Source organism: Parambassis ranga, chromosome 15, assembly GCF_900634625.1.
Source record: "Parambassis ranga chromosome 15, fParRan2.1, whole genome shotgun sequence".
NCBI classification, from domain to species: domain Eukaryota; kingdom Metazoa; phylum Chordata; class Actinopteri; family Ambassidae; genus Parambassis; species Parambassis ranga.
The window spans coordinates 9,018,449-9,038,979 of NC_041035.1; the positions used below are offsets into that span (position 1 = coordinate 9,018,449).

Consider the following 20,531-nt stretch of genomic DNA (forward strand, 5'->3'; position numbering starts at 1 on the left):
AACAGATGACACACACACACACACACAAAACAGACTGGTGTGAGAACAGAGATGGGCAGAGACTTAGGGGGGCTGGTGCATTTATTTATCAGCTGTAGTGCAGTTCACTCATTTAGAAGTTAATTATCTCAGTGGTTGAACAACTGAATTCATTATTTTTACATAGTAAGAATATGGGGTCTTTTAAATAGTTTAAATGTTATCTAACGAGGATATTTTAAAAAAGTATTTAGACTATTGTTTTATTTACCAGTCTGTTTCTCTTCTAAAGTTGAGATGAGAGTTAAATTTTAAAGGTGATTGTGTGCGTTCACTTTAATGGTGCGCCCCCTTTTGGTGAAAAGGTGCATGTTGTAGTTTTTAGTCGATTGTTTCAGATATTAACCATATTCTTTTGGTTGCATCACTTTTTATGTTCATTCTACTCAGAGCTCTTTTTTTGTTTGTTTTTGTATTCTTTCACAGTAATGGTTTGAGTAACAGGTGATTAAAAAAGGGAGCGGATTCTTAATTAGAACTCAAGGGCAATTTCACATCTGCAGTTTTAAAACTTAAGGAAATTAGGGAGAGGAAGAGAGAGAGAGAGAGAGAGAAAGAGAGAGAGAGAGAGTGGGAGAGAAAGGAGGTGCACAGTTGTTGTAATGACCTGTGTTGTCTGGCAGATGGCAGTGTTGTACAACCGAGATCAGCAGAGGACATCCTTTAGAAAGCCACAAACACATCACTGTCTCTTTGTTCTTCTTAGAAGTATTATATGCTGCTGTTTTTATGTCCATGCAATTCTTGTCACTTGAATGAAATGAAACAACTTCTCGTAAACAGTCATAAAGGAACTTTTATTTGGTTAGGATTTCATTTCTGAAACTTCAGTGTCCATTGCAAGTCAGAAAAAATCCTGTTCTCCCCTCTCAGTGTGAACGGGGCATGGCCTCAAAGCGGTTTTTACATTACTGTGCTTCTAAAAAAAAAAGAAAAATGAGCATATGATAACTGACGTACAGTATTTACACTCTACAATGGCTTCAACAGTAAAATATGAGAAACACATTACATTTGGGATTTACAAATGGCATAAACATTGAACAGCTAATCAATGCACAGCAATAACAAATATTTTTCCAGCAGGGACTCACATCTGAACACTCAATGTGTACACAATCACAGTGCAGGGGCGCACATTTGGATACACTGCAAGTACAAAAAAATGCATTATCCAAAGAGTGAGTGACTCAAACAAGAAGGTCTGCATCTGATGAAGGATGCTGTGAATGTATGAATAATCTCATATAAAATCCAAAAGGAATGTGGAGAAAGACGGGACGGATGCGCTGAGACGTCTCGCTGCTAGACACGGCTGAGGAGGAGCTTGGAAAGCTCTCTGCGCTGAAGTCATCCGGCTTGGCTCACGCAATCGAGGACAAAATGAGCGTGAACGTTAAACACACAAACAGCGGCGTTAAATGTTGAATTATTTGGTGTTGGTGTAATTCTCTGGAACACAATCAGTCTGTCAGATCTGTTGACGCTGTGCAGAGCTCGCCAGCTATCAGCAGCGTCCAACACATACCCCGAGCAGTATGTCAGAGTCACAGTGAAATGTGTGAAAAAAAGTACTTTTTTATGTTTTTATTGAACTTATAAGGTAAAAAGAGGAGTCTGATCAGATGAATAACACATAAAATCACCTTTTAGATGCTTCATCCAGAATAATTTCCAGAAAAAAAGCATGATTTTTCAGCACTGAGGCAGAAAGCAGAGAAAGGATGTGTTTGGCGAATAAATAACACTGCTATGTGGGACACAGGTTACAGTGACTGCTAGCTGACTTGTGCTCCATCTCCCTTTATCCACATTACTTCTATATTATTCACTGGTTATAAAAAAGGTCAGCATCTCATCTCACAAAGTATAAAAGTCACAAAAGAGATATCACCATGTTTCCTTCTGTTCTTAAATTCTCAATCAGAGCGCTCTGTGCGGTTGTATCTCAGTTAAATAGTTAAATAGATAAATAGTCCATTGGTACCTGAGTGAGGACAACAAAGCACCTGTTGGAGGCGTAGCACCGAGGTGTGATGTTAGCCCCCTTTCACCTGAAACTCTGCGACGCTGAGGTCTGACAGAGTCTCAAGTTAGTGCAAATATAAGAAAGTCTCCGTCGACTTGTCCACATCATCACAAAACCTCAGCAGTCCCTATGAGTCTTTGGTGGTCTGTAGGGCAACGCCGGTGCAGGTCTGAAACGTGAACACAAAGATATGACTGTGACAACAGAGAATAAATGTAGAGTCAGTTGTGAGTAAGACTTCTCTTCCCTTTTAAGACTCAATGGGAGAACCCTTCATGACCAAAGAATTCAGCACAAATTGGAATTTTAATGATCAAGGATTACAACTTTAATGTGATCATTTAAAGTCTTTTCTATCCTTAGTAATATGCAAACTTGATGGTCCATCTTTTTATGTATTTTGTTTCTTATTTTAAGCAGCAATTTAAACAAATCAGTTTAAATGTGTGTAACAAAGAACTTTTCAAACAGGGAATTGATTTCTTCAAGCCACCAGACCCCACAAACCCACGAGGTAATGGTCTACCATTTCCTCAATAGATTATTGTGTGACAGTGGTGGACCGGCAATTTCTGCGTTCTGCTAGGTGAAATATCTGTATGCTGGCTCTCAGAAAAGGCTGCCTGACAGCTGTGGGTGTACTGATCAGCATTTGCTGAAGGTAACACACTGACTGCAGATAAGCATGTCATATAACCACACTTCAAAGGAACCCGACTCCCTTTAAAGGAAAAGAATGAGCAACTAGTACAAGACATGATATCCAACATGTTTACTGAAGACATTCCTGTCACTGACCTGCTGGGTAGAGGGATGCTGGGTAAAGGAATGCTGGGTGGAGGTCTGGGCACAGTGGGGATAGGTATGGGGAGGCCTCCGGCCCCAGGAATGTGAACCCCTCCTGCCGGGGTGCTGTGACCAAGGCGAGCCGTCCTCCCACGCGGGTCTGCAGGTAGAGGTTTCTGTGGAGGACTGGGCTTCTCAAAGTCCTGAAGAGGAAAATGAAAAACAAAAGGAGTGAAACAAAGCATTAACACCACGATGCAGCCAGCTAATTCCTTTTAGTGGTGCAGAAACAATCTGGACATTGAGGCGGAGAGGTTTCACTAGAGGGCAGTGTGTTATTAGCATCTTTGGATTCACACAGCTGACATGAGCTGAATCCCAAACCTCCGCCTCCACCGTGGCAGTGCTGTGTGAGTGTGAGAAGGTTATCTGAATGAGGTGCCATCATGTGTTACTAATCTACAGCGAGGAGGCGAGGAGGTGATAAACCAGCTACCAGCTGCCCGGCTAACCACACACACACACACACACACACACACACACAAAGCGACAAACTTAAAGTAATGTGCACACAGAGGAAGAAAATAGATTCTGCATCATGCATGGATAAGACTTAGAGAGCTGGAAGATTTCAAATATTCATGAATGCACCCAAGACGGAGTTTGTCACATCAACATACAGAGATATAAACCAGTGAGTGTTCGTGATTGTGTGACCTGGAGGACTCGCAGAGATTCGAGTAAGTGGAAGTTTGCATGAACAGATATATCACCAGCTCAAACATGCCTTCTTTTACCACACATGGCAACAATGTAGAAATCCCTCTCCTACACAATACTGCTGTAAACACTAGCAATGTCCCTGTTCATCACACAGGCGCTATCAAGAGAAGGTTTGTGTGGGAGAAGTAAACAAGCCCGCACAGGCCCTGACCTCAACCTCATCTAGGCGTCAAAATCCCATGGTGCAGACTCTTACTGCACATATATGCCTGCTACCAGCCCTGCGCCCCCATCCATCACCACCACTACCTACTGTACGGAACAACGAAAGCCCACGATCAGAGACCAGAAGTTGCCATGTTAAATGTAAGCATCAAGTCAAAGCCGCTTGGTGACAGGAGCAGTGTGATGTGATGGCTGTGTAGCAAATCCTCCTCTAGGCTATAGACCATCTCATTTGACAACACCCAGTGCGCTCACATGGCCTTTTAATGTCATGACCTTTTCAGGCCGCATCCTTGGAAGTGAACAGCCTGTTAGTTTAACACCATCCATCCACACAACATCATCCACTGCACTGAGGAGATCACAGATATTCACAGAGGAATGAAGGGACTTCTGGTTGACTTACAAACATACACAATACTTGCAGAAATAAGATGTTACTACTCAACACTTTTGGCCATGTAGTGTACATAAAACAGCGCTGCATACAATGTTTTCATTGCTGCCTTTTTTCCACATTTAAAGCTGGTTTCTAAAAATCTTTAAAAATAAATAAAAACCTCTTCAAATTTCCACAGCCCAATAAAGCTGCTTATTTTACCCAACCAACAGCTCAAAACCAAAGATAAGCACTTAAGTATCTAAACAAACCAGTAAATATTTACTATATTAGAATAAGTTGCTTTTGTTCATAAAGAAAAGAGTCAATAAAAGACAAGTCTGGGAAGCCAAGGGCACAATTATCTGGGCCAAGACTCCCTCCATCTTGGAGTGTTTACATTTGTTTAAAGTTACAAGCAGCTTGAGATGCAAGGCTGAGAGACAATGTGTCTAACCACACAGTTTACACTCAGTTGGTTGCTTCAGAGATGCAACGTGTTAAGCTGCTCGCTGACAGTAAATGATGAAACTGCCTTTACTCTCCACACAGACTGTTTGCTTGCATGCAGCCATAGCCAGTTTAAACAAGATTGGTCAATATTACATGGACTATAAGTGTTGACCAGAAAGCTTCTGGTACAAAAACACTATCATAGATCACACAGATACAGAAATGAGTAACAAGCTACAAAGGTGTTTTATTCATTTCATGCAGTATTCATTAGTTTAGGTGTACTTCAGATGCTTCTGAGATGAGAAAAAAAATGTTTTTTTACAAGCTCCAAACTCGGCAGATAATAGCCTAAAGCTGTTCACACACATTTAGTTAAAAACAAGAGGTGCCCCAAAGAGGTTAAATGTTATGATGCTCTAATTAGATGGAGCTCTGTTAACAGCACAGCCAGTGTGTTACTCTAAATCTGCATCACAGCCCCATGTGAGTTCTGTTCCTACTTATTGAGAGTTTGGGGGTATTAAAACACACACACACACGACGGGGTGTGAGATCCCATTAGAGGAATGTGTGTGTTTAAATTAAGTATTTCACAGACTTCCACATACAGTGTACCACCTGCTGTGACCCACTTCCACTTTTGGCAAAGTGTTACAGTTAAGTGAACTCCTTCAGAGTATAAAAAAGAAAAATCAGTCTGGCGAACAAAAAGAAATGTGAACTGGACAGATGTGTCCTGCTCAAATGCAGGAATAATCCAGGACCCGTGAGCATCATTAATGCCACTCTTGGCAGGAATCCTCACACTGTAACAGGAGTCAGCTCATGTCTTAATTCAAAATGAGGGATTGCAGCACTGTCCTCTGTGGTTTGAGAAAGATCTATGAGGCTTGGGCTTACAGGCACCTTTCAAAACTCACTGGAAGACCTGAAAAATGCAGCCGTCTGGCCAAAAAACAAACCTATTTTTCGAAGATTTCAGAAAAAGATGACATTTTAGAAAGCGATGTTTTGCTGCTACTGCTTTTATGATGCACCTGAGCGTTTTTTGTTTTAGATTTATTCCAACCTACAGGTATCTGATATGTACTTTCCCTTTAGCTGTACAAGAAAATAATAAACAATTCTGTTTGTGAAAATTCTCCGCTCCCACGCACTTTGCTTTTCATTGTAATAAACATGGGATAGATTTTCGTTTCCCTGGAAACACCTTGATATTATTGGGCTGCGGTCAGCACGACGACAAGGATAAAAAGAAAAAAAATCCATTTAAAATAAGACATACTGGCACAGACAGCTGAGTACGTTGTGTCAAGTATTACAATAAGCCTGTAATACATTTTTCTCTTTAAGGACTGATGTCCTTGCTAGCCTGTTAAATCTCAACAGAATCCTCTTTGGGTCTGACCTACATGTGCCGTCTCTACTCGCTCCATCTGTTTCACTGCAGTGAAATGAGCTGGTAGATATTAGCAGGTAGCAGGGTTTCATTGTTTTGGCAGTCGGCGAGCAGCCAGTTTACAGAGCAAACAGTGGCCTTCCAGCGTGAAGTACATCTTTAGTTGGCACACGTTCATTTCCATCCAGGGTGATGTGTAGCAGAGTTTAATATAGACACTATGAATCCATCCAGATCTGGATGTGATGGGGAAAAAACATCTTTAACTTAGTGGCAGAACTTGAAACGTTTTTCCATTGTACAGCATTCAAAGTTGAACCCTCCTCAGTTCAATAAGATGGAGAGAAAATAAGAAAGCAGAGCTGTTTTTCTGCAAAGTCCACAGAATCATGTCTGATGAGGTGCTTTCACACATGTAACACACACAGTATCTGCAGTGGTAATTACTATAAAAGCTAGCAGAATCCTGCAGATATTTGCCTGCTCTATTCATGCTTCGGCTAAATTGTTTCTGTGCACTTATGTTCTAATACACATTTGTACAATGTTGGAGAAAACTGCAGCATTGCTGGACAAAGGGCGCTCCGTGGCCTCCCTGCTCAGTCTTTATGTACACTCTGCAAAGATACAACTCAGTATAAAGACGACAGATTCACCAAGGCTGCAATGTTATGTTTTTTTTTTTTTTTTTATAAAATGCATGCTGTTCTTGGCTAGGGTTTTAAACAGAACTGGCACACCAGTGGCTGCCCCTCAGACTCATCTCCAAACACAGCAAAATAAAGAAATACAGGCAGAAGGTACTTTGTTTAAATCAATGTTCCAATACAATGTGCCTGCAACTTTGTTTTCACAGAAATGTGACTGAGCGGTCATCAAAAACAGCCAACAACATGGCAACCACATGAAATATGTGTCCATGTCCTCATTTCTGCTGTTAATTTAAGAAGGAACCTTGAAAAGTGTACAAACAAGCTTACCTCTAAATCCTTCATGCTCTGGCTCCACATATAGGATTATGTTATGCTCTTTTACCAGCACAGAGAAAAGTGTCATATCACAAAGCTAATGTCTCCCCCCCCCCACCTTTGTTTTTAATAGCCGCACACATCTGCCAATTTCCCGCACACCCTGCTGCGGCTCACTGAGCGCCGACATCCAGCACAACTATCCTCGCTGTGCAGGTACTGTACAGGATTTGGATCCAACACCACCAGAGCAGACAGATGGATTTACTATCTCCACTGCATCCAATAGTGCTGGCTCAGCAGAAAGCTACGCCTTACTCAGGAGACGGGTCACCGGGAGGGAGACGGATTGAATTTTGCTTGTCGATATTTGAGCAAGTAAACTGACTGCAGTGCAGAAATGAAGGGGGGTAGTTCTGGTACTTAGCTAAAACATTTAAAATGACCATACAGGTTTGTGTGTACATTTTAGATCGTTAACTAAATCTTCATATATTTTACCTTACTGCAGACCTTTATATGAGGGCCCAGGTTTATGTCTCCCTTCCAACCCACTTGGTTTCTGTTAATGTCAGTATTAAATGAGACTTTGCTTGACATTGATGATCCATCACAGTGAGCATACAGTTACATTCCTGCCATCACTCCAAATTTTAAACTCTTCACTGAAAATAACTAACTATAAATTGTTCTGACAACATATTTCTTTCAGCAAAAAATCTTCAGCAGTCATGAAATGGGAATTGATTGGGTCTTTAAGTAATGACCTTAAAGGTCTTTTAGTTTGTTTTCAAGGTCAAGGAAAACTTTCAATCTCCATTTTTGAACAGAAATGGATTATCAGGGCATAATGTTTTAAAAAAGGGAAAATGTAAAAATCTCCAATCGCATAAATACTAAGCAAACTTCATCTTCAGAGGGAGATTGCTTTCTTAAGCTGCTGATTCCAATCTAGGATGTCAGGGTGTTTTTAAAAATGCCAATGATCCACCTGAATGTTCACCATGACCTATTTCAGGCAAGCTTCAAGTTATTATCACACTTTATTAAGATGGAATGAAAATGATGGCTGCCTAGATACTGTAGGATGTAAGTGTAGAAACCTGGTGGTGTGGTTTACAAAACATGGAGTAATGTACAGTAAAACCTGGACATAATGAGCTATGTTATGTATATGGTTCATAAAGCTGTGGTCAGCAAAGATAAAACCATCATTTTATGACAAAGTAAAAGCTACAAACGAACCTGGTCCATACTGTAGGATGACTGTTGGCGGGGCAGGCTGAGAAAAGGCGGTACTCGAGTTGGTGAGAGATGCGAGTGGACGGGCAGGACTCGGGCGTGAGCAGGCAGAGGAGGCAGGGTGGGTTGACCCACACTTAGAGACACCGGCATGGGCTGGCTGATGTGCAGTGGCTGGTAGAGGGGTAGTCTGCGCAGGCTGTGAGAATGGAAGTTGTGTGGAGGAAGGAGAGGCTCTGCGCTCAAGAGGGAAGGCTGAAAGTAAGAGGAGGTTATCATATTATTATCAGTAATTGGTGAGCTCCAGGAACCTGAAACTTCAAATCATTCTATGCTCACTTTATACAGGTGACATGTAATAGTACTAATCCCCAGCAAAAGGGTCTAATGCCACCTAAATCTGCATTAGTCATGACCAGGTAACTCAAGCAAATCCATAGAACCTGCTGTGAGCACTTTCATGTAGGGACTATTTTCAACCTGACAATCGCATCTTGGCACAGGAGGGAGCATGGATCTAACCATGACGAATGTTACAGCACAACTGAGGAGGAAGCCATTAATGCAGTCACACTGTCAAAGCATCAGCCTGTTGTTACGGAGAGATGAATGCCGCCTTCTGTGCTGTGATTTCTGGAAAAAACACAGTACTTTTGAGTTTTTTCACCCGAGGCAAGCTTTACATGGCCAATAGCCCCAAAACTTCAACCCAGAAGTTATAACCAACACCAGAACAAGACTAAAGGACAGTCTTGTTCTGGTGTTGGTTATAACTTCTTTAACTTTAATCCCTTAAAAACTCTAAAAAATAAGCTCAAATTATGTTCATGCATGGAGAACTTTAGCAACCCTACTAATCATCATGCGTGACCTGTAACTGTGTTATATTATCACCATCCATGCATGCAACATAAACAATGGAATCATGGTGATGAAATGGACCTGGATCCAAAGTTAGGAAACAATCCTATTATGATTTCAGCATTGTCTATTTTAATCAAATCTACACCAGGACTCCAGACAGAGAAAGTCCCTTGGAGAACATATGTGAGCCTTTCTGATGGGAGAAACTGAAGAACATTAGAAAGCCAATTTGAAACAGATGGTTTGACATCATCTAGCTGGAAGATTGATAACTGTGCACAGCGCCATCGAACAGTAAGGTTTTTCTTGAATTCAGAAAGTGGAACTTTTAAATGAAACTGATTTCACAGCTACACTTTAAGTAATGTAAAATGTCAAAATGGATTCTGTGGAAAATACCACTCTCACTTCCCACAGAGTTTTATTATTGTGGTGAAACACCTACCATTTTTGTCATTTATGAAGAAAATGCTGCAACATATAAAAGTAAATAACATATTTAACAACACTATTTGGGAACGTTGTACTGTTCTATCTCAGAACATTCAGTGGGATGCGGGTTAGAAAAACTAGCACATAACACTTTGTCTAGCAGTCACTGTCTTGGACCTCCAGAGGGTGGTCCTGCTCTGCTCTTACACTGCAGATCATATGAGAGAAAATCTGTTTGTTGAGGAAAGATAATGATGTGAAGTGTCTCTACCTTAGTGTGAATGTTAGAAAACTGGAAAACTACATTATTAGATATGACGTTCTGAAACAGTAAAAGCCAGAGTCTGACCACATGTCCTGACCAGCTGTTAGCGCAGCGCTTTAGAACAAAAAAAAAAAAACAATAATGCCTAAAATGGCCAGGAAGGATTTGGCTGCTGGACAACTCTGGATAAACTTCTGCTCTCAATTATGATATTAAATATAACCCATATATACAGTTGTTCCAGATATAGGCGAGTGCAACACACACAGATTCTCACACTCATGCATATAAAAGCATGTGGCTTTATGTTGTCGCACAGATGATAGGTAATCTTCCACTGTGCTTATCATTTCCAAACAAACAAATCAAAACCTATTTTCTTCCTCTGCCTGAATCAATCAACCCTGCTCCCATCTCATAAAAACATTTTTTTAAATCACAAAAATATAAAAAGATGCAAATAACAACATCCTGAGATTCATTCGAATGGAGTAATCTCTCAATTTAGGGGTCTCTGCGTCCCGTCAACAAAAGCACTGTAATTAATATTTCTTGGGGAGAGAGAGAGAGAAAGATACGGTGAGGCTGAATCAATTACCTGGCTCACTGTCAGCTTGTTTTGTCAACAAGCCTAGAAGCATGACGGCTGTGAGCCGAGGCTCGGCCGCAGGTTACTGAGGGGCTCTAACTCTCATTACCAAAGAACTCACACGCTCTGTGACAGAAGTGCGCACGCCAACAATCACACAACGGTAAATAGAATACACAGCAACTCACCTTATAAATGTTGGCTGAGGATGGTTTGAGTGGAGGCTTGCGCCGTGGCGTGGGTCTGTATGTGGACTCGGTTCTGATGGGGCTTGTTGGCCTGTTGGCCTCCATGGATCTATAAGCACAGTGACAATTCTTAAAGGTCCACTCTGTATATTGTTTGACTTGGACATACGCCAGGAATTATACTCTGTTCAATGCTATGCTAAAAAGATTCAAGTTACCAACACTGTATGAAATTGTATGAAAATTTCTTAACAGAATAATATGCGAGTAACTTTGAGGTGTACTGCAAAATGGTTTGTAATTTGTTGTGAATGTGTTTTTTAAAAGCTTATTTAACCACAGTATAGACCATTTTTTTTATTATACGAAACATTGTATTCTAGATGAAAACATTTACATTAATTGTTAACCTGTTGGTAAAAATCTATGAGGTGTAACATGAAACGATTTGAAGTCAATGACATTTTTTTACATTGTGCTGCAGTCTGAGCTGCTTGTTACCTGAGTTTTTCCAACGTGCTCTTCTTATTGGTGAAAAGGAGGCGCAGCAGAGTTTTCCTCTTCAGAAAGATTATTACAGTGGCTACCAGAAGACTGACCAGGGTTACCAGGATTGCCACAGTAATGAGCACGCTGTCGGCTGATGCCATATATGACAAGACGCACATTAATACACACACACGCACATCTACAGCACAGAACGATGACAGGACATAACCAAGACTGTTACAGCAAAGGCCGCGGTCAGCAGCACAGTTCACATTTCTCTTTAAACTGCAGTTTGTATTGTGTCGCTAAAGTGGAAAAAGAGTTGTGCTGTTCTCAGAAAGTTGTACAGAGGTACAAAGGTCCAAACCACACATTCATTCAGAACTGACTTTGCAACAAAGAGATGTACAAGTTGCTGGAGGTTTGTGTTCCTGCTTGTCTCTGAGTTAGTGCGGTTGTCTCGCTGTCTAGATGAGTGAGGATACAAATGAAATTGTCTGCACTACCTGCTACTCTCATCGGCCCGCTGTCAATGCTTCCACCAAAGCCAGCTTTCTCACAGAATGGAGGAGCCCAGTGTGCTTCACAGTGGCAGTTCTTCTTGTTGTTGCACACCTGTAACCAAGGTACTGTATATTAGATTGACAGATAAACTGTTGATTGTTGATATAACCTCATCATAAAACAGGACCAATCTTTTTTGATTCATGTTTGTGTATAGGAGGGCACTGGCTGTGTTTGTGCGTGTGTGTACACTGATGGTTATAATAGATAAAACATGTGCATGGGAGAGTCCATTCTGCAAAGCCTCAGGTTTCCAGTGTAGGAGTTTGATCCAGGAGGATTCCCTGCTGAAGTAATGCAGTCCAGCTGTCAATTGGAGGGAGGATGAACGAGGAGGAGGGAGCTGCAGAGGGAGTTATGCAGCTGTAGGGGATTTACATTTAGCACAGACATACAGTCAAGTGCCTTCCCTGCCTCCAGGCCATGGACACTCCTTCGCACAGGGTGACAAGGTTAAGAGGCACTTTGGGGCTTAGAGGGAGGCAAGTTTTCTTTTGTTTCTGTGTTGAAGCAAATGCAATTTGTTAATTCTCTCAAAGGGTTATCCTTCGCATCACTTAGGTAAAATTAACACCAAATGTATGCGAGTAGGCCCCTAATTCTTTAAAATCCTGTTGAGCTAAAGATGCAGTTATTCAGAGACAGATTATATCCACTCACTTTTAAAGCAATAAATAATTTATACCATCTAAGGACATCTCATACATTTGAAATGGTAATAAGATGAGACCACAATCACTCACTGACTGTCATATTGACTGCACACATAATGATCCAGCTCTACAAAGACTGATTGATAAATTTGTAGCCTGAAGTAGAAGGACATTTGTTATATAGCCTTTGAGTATTTTTGAGTACTTGTTAAGGAAGTCCATGAGGACACAGCAGAAAAACTAGTGGAGGGTGCATCTTCTTACAGAATTTTGAAGATGGGGCCTGCATCAAATGTGGCAAACAGAACCTGGAAAATCAGACCTGTCCTAAAAGGCCGGTCACGGCCAACACACAGGGGACCGTTAAAAAGAACCATGACATGCTGAATAAAACAGCAGTACATTTATACTTATGGTGATTTCACATTTCTTTCCACAGATGAGAAGCTCAGTGGTCACCATTTTTGATTGATGCTGTGGACCACAAGATGTCAACTGCAAAGAAGACCATGACTGCTGTACAGGAGTGTGTAATTATATGTTGCATATGTCTCCTTCTATCTTTGGGCACCTCTCAGAGTCAGTGACGTCAGTGTATTTTGTATATCAATACCTGCCTCTTAAGTTGCAAGCAAACAGCGTTCTTTAAACTCTTGCACTAAATTCAGAGAATCACTGCTTACCAAGTCAGGCCTCATACTGCGTGAGGTGTCTGACATAATGGCAGACAAATTGATCTGGTAGATATTTTTGCAGAAAGGAAGATGCAGCTCAAATCCACACACTTGCTGGGAAAAGAAGTGTGTGAACTTGAGCATTTTTCATTTATTTACTATGTTGCCGTGAACCAGTCAACAAGCATGCACAACATTTTTTTAGATTTGTAAGAATCTTATTTTTTATTGACAGATAGATTTGTTTCTGGGTTGTCTAATGAAATATAATAGTATAAACACTAAAGGGACATAGCATTGATTTTTGTTTTATCATGTATAATGTATAAGTTGCTACAACTGACAGTGAAGATCAGCAGTTACTGTAAGCTAATTTAGCTTGTTGTGAATGTTTGATTCACCAAACAGAAAAACAAAGTTAAAACATAAAAGCACCCATTGCTTTGAAGATATTGATTTATGTGCAGAAAGCATTACTGTTATACTGCAGCAGATTTACTCCCGTGCCCCCATTGCTCTGTATCTGCTCTGTCTGCACAGTCAAAAGATGATGGACAACACTTTAAGACTAAATAATGCTGGTAAATAAGATTGATTTTACCTCAGTGGGACAATGAAGATTGATCACTCAGAAGAGAAACGGCCTCCGTAACTCAAAGGCTACACCATAAATACACAGTTATTCTGCTGTTGTTGGTAATTATAGGGGCAGAAAGGCAGCTACAGTAACCGAGTGTTAAGCAGGTCAAAAAATGGATAAATACAGAGTCTTCGCAGTCTCGTATCGCTGGGCTACAATGCATAATTTAACACTAAATACTGAGCTAATAGGCGCTTTGCACTCACCCCACGTCCATTGCACTTCCCGGAGCAGTCATGCACACCAAAGACACTGACATTCTGGCACTGCCGGTTCAGGCACACCTATAAAGTGAGGAGCATCATTAAAACAGTCTCTTAAGTGCAGAGCTGTGTTCATACCTGTGCACATCTGAGCAAAGAGTATAATAAAGTGTTTACATTGGTACAGTTGGATCTCTTTGTACATGCATGTTTTATCACAGATGTCTTCTGTATTTTTTAATTTTGACTGAAAAAAAATGCAATACAAGAAGTAAAAAAGTGCAGGTGACAGAGCTACAAAAAACACAATATGCTGTGTATCCTTTAGAACAAATAAAAACATCAGAGCGAAAAAAAAGCCAGCTGTGTTAGGCAAGCAGCAGTTTTTAGTTCTCATCTTCCTCAAATTGCCTTGCAGCCCATGTGCTGCCAACTTAATACCCTGATTGGCATGGGAAATGCACCTCTTTTTAGAGAAGACCAAAGGCCCCATGACAAACACCCACCTTTAGCCCTTTATTGCTAAATAAGGTGTTGCACAAGCTCATGACCTGGGAGACTGCAGCCAGGAAGACAAGCTACCCTGGCTGAGGGCCATTTTTGCACACAAAGCAAGAGACCATGTGACCATTCTGCATGTGTGTTAGCACCATTAAAGGTAGGGAAGGAGATTTTGAAAACTCAGTGAGAGTTAGCCAGATTTTGAAAATAAACACACACCCTTTTCTCTAAGAGCTCACCCCGAAGTCACGCCTCCCAACCAGTCTGGGACTTCAGCCATCATGCACGTACCTCGCTGGTGCGCGCCAAGCAGGAAGAGAGTTACAACCAGCCAACTAAACGCACAGGGGCGCCTCGTAGGATTGGCTGATGTTTTTAGCGTTTTAAAGCTTCCACAGATGATTCATATTCTTCGCTTTAAACTGCCGAACTAATTGGTTGCTATCGGATTGTAAAGAGAAGTTACACTAATTTAACACTAATTTAACAAAAAGTGCATCTGAATGAAATCTCCTACCCTATCTTTAAAAAAAAAAGTATGATCTGCCATACTGCATTACAGTCCCAACCCCTGCATATTCACTCAAACTTCAACTGCAGACACTGAACAGGCCGGTTGGGCCTTGTGTCATATTATAATTAGCTTGCAATTGTATTACAGAAAATGGTGAGAAAGCTCAAAGGTCTGAATTAACTGGATTTTGGAGGGCAGTGTAACAGTGTCAAGGTGGCAATTTTCCACTGATGAGGTTTAAAGACAGACGATCTAATGCCCACACCCTGCACTGGTCAATTTAACAAAAAAACGATTCCATATTTACTTTGATTGATACAAGGGGGGAATGTTGATGACACTGCCCATGTGAGCCCTATGCCATATGCACTCACAACCAATTTATCCTTTATGCAGGACCGAAAACAGATCTGAGGAGGAAAGTGGTCCAGCCCCAAGCCAGAGGCATCATGCTTGGCAGAAGAAGGGACTGATCTCACTGGTGTGGTGAAAAGAGGAGTACATAGAAGGAAAGCAGAGAGCCACACCTAATAAAATAACAGCTTTGCCCAGCCTAGCACGATGGATCGGTGGATTCACTCAGGAGTTAAGCAGCCTCAGAGCTTAAACTAACACTACAGCAGGCTCCTACTGTTGTCAGCCTGGATGTCTTCAGAGGACAATTAACAAAGCTGCATCCTGTGGTTATAAACAACAAGCTAAGAGCTCAGACAAAAGCTCATAAGAGAACACATCTGGCACAGTCCCAGTCTCCAGGTAAGGCCTCATTCTGGGATCAGACTACAAGTGTCTTGGGACACATCTGCGATTCACTACCGCTGTGGTGAAAATCTACACTACATTAAAATGACACACTGATCACTTACCATGCCGTCTCCACACTTTGTGCCAGCCAGAACCAGACCAGGGTCAGGCATGTCATCGCCAAGATAAACATGTGTCCCTCGACACAGAATACGTCCTCCTTCTTGTAGTGGGATGTTGGTCTCAATAGACACGGCATTGGTTCCAATCACTGGACGGTTGGCTCCACCCTGGCACTGAATTTTACCACACTTTGCATCCCTGCATGTAGCACACACACGGAAACACCCACGCATGCACACAAACATTTAAAAAACACATGTACCGAGTGTTAATTTTCAATATATAACTATGAGCACCTGTCAATCACAGACACAGATAACTAGAGAAAGATGAAAGAGTGCTGAAGAGAGCCGCACTGCTTCAGTCCTCCGGTCATTAACGCAATCACATCAATTAACAAAGAGCTTGATTACAGAATTTACCCAAAGGGAGAAGATCTTTAGAACAATTAGCAGACAAGAATAGCATGAAATGATCATGAATACTTCCTTAGACCATAATTAGCTGCTATCTTTCCTCAAATTACATTTTTTAACAATGTCAACTTTTGTTTGAAGATCACGTCAGATTCCACAACATTATGATCGCTAATGAGACTATTTAAGCTAATCGGTTGCATTTTTTTTGCACAGCAGTTCATCTGTACCTCTGTATCTCTAAGATGAGTGCAGCTGTGGAGACTTACATTGCATCACATTTGGCAAAAGAGCCTTTGGAGTCCTTCCCACAGTTCCCGTAAGGATCCCCTGCAGAGTTGACTCTTTCAAAGCAAATCCCTGGGGCAGGTTTTGCTCCTGAACACAAAGAGAAATTAAGAAAATACAATTGTTGAAATGCAGAAAGGGATTTTCTTACAAGGATGAATATTAGTAGACTGTTTAGGAATAAGACTTTGTCCTAAAGTAATTACTCGAACAGCATTATATTTATATATACCATATGGGTTTGCCTCTATCCTTTTTTTTGATCTTAAATGAGAAGTGGACATGAACAGATTCATTTACTCTAGACTCACCTAAATACTGGACCATTTGTCATAACTACCATATCTTTCAAACCTTGAGACCTGTCTGTGCCTTAGCAGCACAATTACTTAATACATTTAGTGCATCTTGTAATGTGTCATGTGTTGTGACCTGGTCCCCACAGGGTGATGCATTGCTGCTCATGAGTCTGGCAGATGCCGTTGTAGCAGTAGCCTTCGACATTGTGGCAGGCATGTCCATCATGCAGGTAAACGTTGGCTGGGCAGTGAGGGCTGGCTCCGGTACAGAACTCTGGCAGGTCACATGAGTTACTGGACTCTCGGCACATAGTGCCAGCTAGTTTGAGCTGTAAAAACACACAGCACAGCAAGTCTCCAACACCGCTGACTTCATCCATCTAAATGTTCCATTATGTCTTCATTCAAAAATGATGGGACAGATACGAATACAGCAGTACTCCCCGGGTGATATGTAACAACTGGTGCAGGTGAGTATGTCAGAACAGGCCTCATGAAGTTGTCGTTGACATATTTCATGTTGTGACAAAGAGGTGGACCTACTGAATGGACTTATCATTGAAAGTGAAAAAAGAAGATTAAGATTAAGATTAAGATTAAGAAACCTTTATTAGTCCCACAATGGGGAAATTGCATTTTTGCAACGGCATACAGACAGCAAGGGATAAGTTAAGAAAAAGTCTTTTTGTTGTTATCCAGCTGCATCAGTGATGGATTTGAAAACTGATATAGCAGCTGAAGCCCTAATTATTGATCACTGTCACTGAATGATTTCACAAAATTTTGAAAAGACCGTAGGTGAACTCCAAACTACTTTTTGGAGAGCTCTGCTGTTATCACATGAATAGATTAATGTTTTTTGCGATGATTATTGTAAAAGCAGTTTTGTAAATGAAAAATCAGAAAATTAACTCATGTAGAGAAATATGTGGCTACCCTACCATTACTTGTGCTGGTCTGTCCTTTATATAATGGAAATGTATTTAATTTAGACTTGAATAGAAAGTAACTGTGGTTGCAGGGTTTTTTCATGGCCAAATTATTAGGCTCTATATTATGAAGACGATTGTACAACACCAATGTCTTGTATTTTTGTGTGGACTCTTTTAATTATCTTTGACAAATGTTTCTTTCCAAAGAGAGGACACAGCTATATTAAACAGCCTTCTTCATAATTAGAGGGTAATACAATGTGAACTTGCACTATATTGAAACCTGCCTACTGAGGTACGATATATAAAGTTGGAATAAAATAGCCTCAGATATTAAATTATACACTTGAGCACACTATTATGGCTCTCTTAATGACCTTCCACAGAGAGCTTCAGTAAGTTTTTAGAAATACACTTTGAGAACATTTTTCAACTATCACAAGTGGAGTAAGGAGGTTCAGAGGGGAAGGTGAACTCTTACCCTGCAGTCCTCACAGCACTGTCCATGGGCACACACAGCGTCTCCCTTGAGAGTGCATGTGGTGGCATTGCAGCATGGGTTCATGCATTCCTGAAACAAAGGGGACAAACAAATTAACATGTGGACCTGATCACCGCCCTGAAGATGCTCTGTGAGCTAGCTCCTGACAAATCAAGCCTTCCAGGTCAGGAAGTGCACACTTCCTGTCCAGTGATTCCACCTCTGACCTGAAGACCTTTAACTAAAGCTCACATGTTTTGTATTTGGTTATTCTCAAGACTTAAAGAGGAGTGTGTTTAATGCTGTGACCGAAAAAAGGCTGAGGCAGCAAAAAAAAGAAATCAGGTAAGAGACAGATGTAGTAGAGCTGATTGTTGGCCAGGAGCAGAAGTGGGATAAACACAATGGCAAGATCAGCTGGCAGACAACGGTAAATAGTCAGAAGAAGTGTTGAAATGCCAAAATACATCAGCTTTGAAATCAACGTGGATGTTTGGCTTGTGGCACTCTAAGGTAATGGGCATGTGTTGGAGGCTGGGAAATGGATGCAGCTGGATCACTGGACGTCATTATCTGAGGATGTGTGGTTTTATGAGTCTGGCTGTTTACCACTTGGGCCTGGAGTAGAACTATTGTTTAGAGAGGAGAAAAAAAAAGGTTGCTTTCATCTCCCCGTCTAAGTGGGCTGGCAGATCAAACACACAAGTCTCTGTGGTAACATCATGAAGGTTATGAAGGGGCAACCTAGCAGAGATGGAGCTGGCAAATGTAAATTATACAGCTGGTTCATTGGTGGCCAAACACAATGACTCCACTAAAACACCACCTACCCCATCTAAATATAGGAGTCATAACTACACTTACCTAAATAATCAAACATGTTTAAGGATTTAAGTCAGCAGAAGTACAAAATTCTGAGTGAAAAAACATCACTTTACAGCTGTGAGGTAGATTATGTGTGTTAACAGAGTGAAGAGCCATATCTAGAGAAACAATCTTGCTGATCAAATCAGCTCCAGTAAAATCTATTTAAAATGTGTGATATCTGCAGACAAGGTGACACATCTGTTTACTGGAACTTTAACTAAGAGAGTATTATGAGTTGACTACCTGGAAAAGGGTCACAATATTACATTATAGTGGTCAATTATAGTGGACATATTATAGTGGTCAATCACTGATCTCTGACACAGCTACAAGAGTAAATCCAAGAGATTCAGTATAGGACGCTGACAAGGAGAGTGCTCCTTTACCAGGACATTGCTCATGTACACAAGTTTGCAGCAACCCCATTAAAAACATGCCCTGTTCACCTAATTTGGCATCCTTACACAGTTACCTTGTCTCCAAGAAAAAAGAGGGAAATCTAGATAGTCACTTCTACACAGGAGGGATCTGTATGCACCACAAACGCGAGACTACCCCCCCCCCCCAAAAAAAAAACAAAAAAAAAATCTCCACCATAAACTCCATCTACCTTAAAAACATGTCAATATTTGCTCACAAACGTAATTGGATGAAAAGGGGCCTTTGGGCCTATTTTGTTTGGACAGCCAAAGAAAAGCTTGTTTCAGCTTTGACCCGATTATACATTTGTTTGTTTCCTTTGTCACGCAGTTGGACAGTGCTTAGATTAATGGGCCTTCGACAAGGAAATGACATCACCGTGGCAGCCTGTCAGAGCTCTGTTCAGCACATGTGGGAGATCGAGGAAAGGTGCGATGAAAATAAAACACTTGTAGTGGAGGCCTCGGGTGGTTTGCAGTGCTTTTAGGATTTTTTTTTGCACAGCCTGTTTCATTGCTTTAAGTCACAATAACAACATCAATGTCAAGAGAAAGTCAAACCTAAAGTTTGTTGTGGTCTGTTAGGGGGGGGGGGGGTCTGAGCGGACTGTGGAGACTTTCTGTGTTTCTGGATGATTGGTTACACAGTTACCCTTGTTTTTGCTGAACATGTATTTAAAGAAGTGTTGTGTGGAGATGTTTTTGTATTATTTATTTCTACAAAGACTTCTGAACATATTGATTTAAGACAGACATTGATCACTGGTCAAAAAGAAAAAGGACCACACTTTAATTTTCTAAATTCTCTAAACTTGCCAAATTGATTTTTTTTCTTTAGAAAACTGTCTGAAAACATTTGCTGAAACATTGTTTTACATATTACAGAGGTGGAGAAAAATCCACCTCTCTGGAGCACTTCAGACCTTACCTCTGGTTCCCCGCAGTCACATTCCTCTCCTTCCTCCACATAGCCATTGCCGCACTTTTGCCCACCATAGAGCACCTTGACCTCAGGCATGTTGTACAAGCACATACCCACACCTTTCTCCAGACTGGCAGCAAGGTCCTTTTTACTGCATGTGCTGAACACTGTGGGGAATGGATACCTATGGAAAGAAGGAAGAAAGAACATGGCTAATT

The 20,531-nt window shown here is 41.1% G+C and overlaps 1 protein-coding gene across 2 annotated transcripts in view; it reads right to left on the reverse strand.

The window, feature by feature from the left end:
- Nucleotides 1-932: 932 nt before the first annotated feature.
- The window catches only part of LOC114447090 (disintegrin and metalloproteinase domain-containing protein 12-like), a 67,471-nt gene continuing 47,872 nt past the window's right edge, over nt 933-20,531 (reverse strand). Inside the window, exons 12-23 of one of the 2 annotated variants that reach the window (XM_028423122.1) lie at nt 20,320-20,497; nt 18,106-18,195; nt 16,826-17,021; nt 16,375-16,483; nt 15,689-15,887; nt 13,811-13,888; nt 11,580-11,688; nt 11,086-11,224; nt 10,585-10,693; nt 8,250-8,501; nt 2,867-3,057; nt 933-2,237 (exon numbers count right to left, since the gene is read on the reverse strand). In XM_028423122.1, the coding sequence (XP_028278923.1) occupies nt 2,186-2,237; nt 2,867-3,057; nt 8,250-8,501; nt 10,585-10,693; nt 11,086-11,224; nt 11,580-11,688; nt 13,811-13,888; nt 15,689-15,887; nt 16,375-16,483; nt 16,826-17,021; nt 18,106-18,195; nt 20,320-20,497 (1,702 nt within the window). In that variant the 3' untranslated portion in view covers nt 933-2,185. Of the gene's footprint in view, nt 2,238-2,866; nt 3,058-8,249; nt 8,502-10,584; nt 10,694-11,085; nt 11,273-11,579; nt 11,689-13,810; nt 13,889-15,688; nt 15,888-16,374; nt 16,484-16,825; nt 17,022-18,105; nt 18,196-20,319; nt 20,498-20,531 lie in introns of both variants that reach the window. The other variant, XM_028423121.1, reaches the window with a different exon arrangement.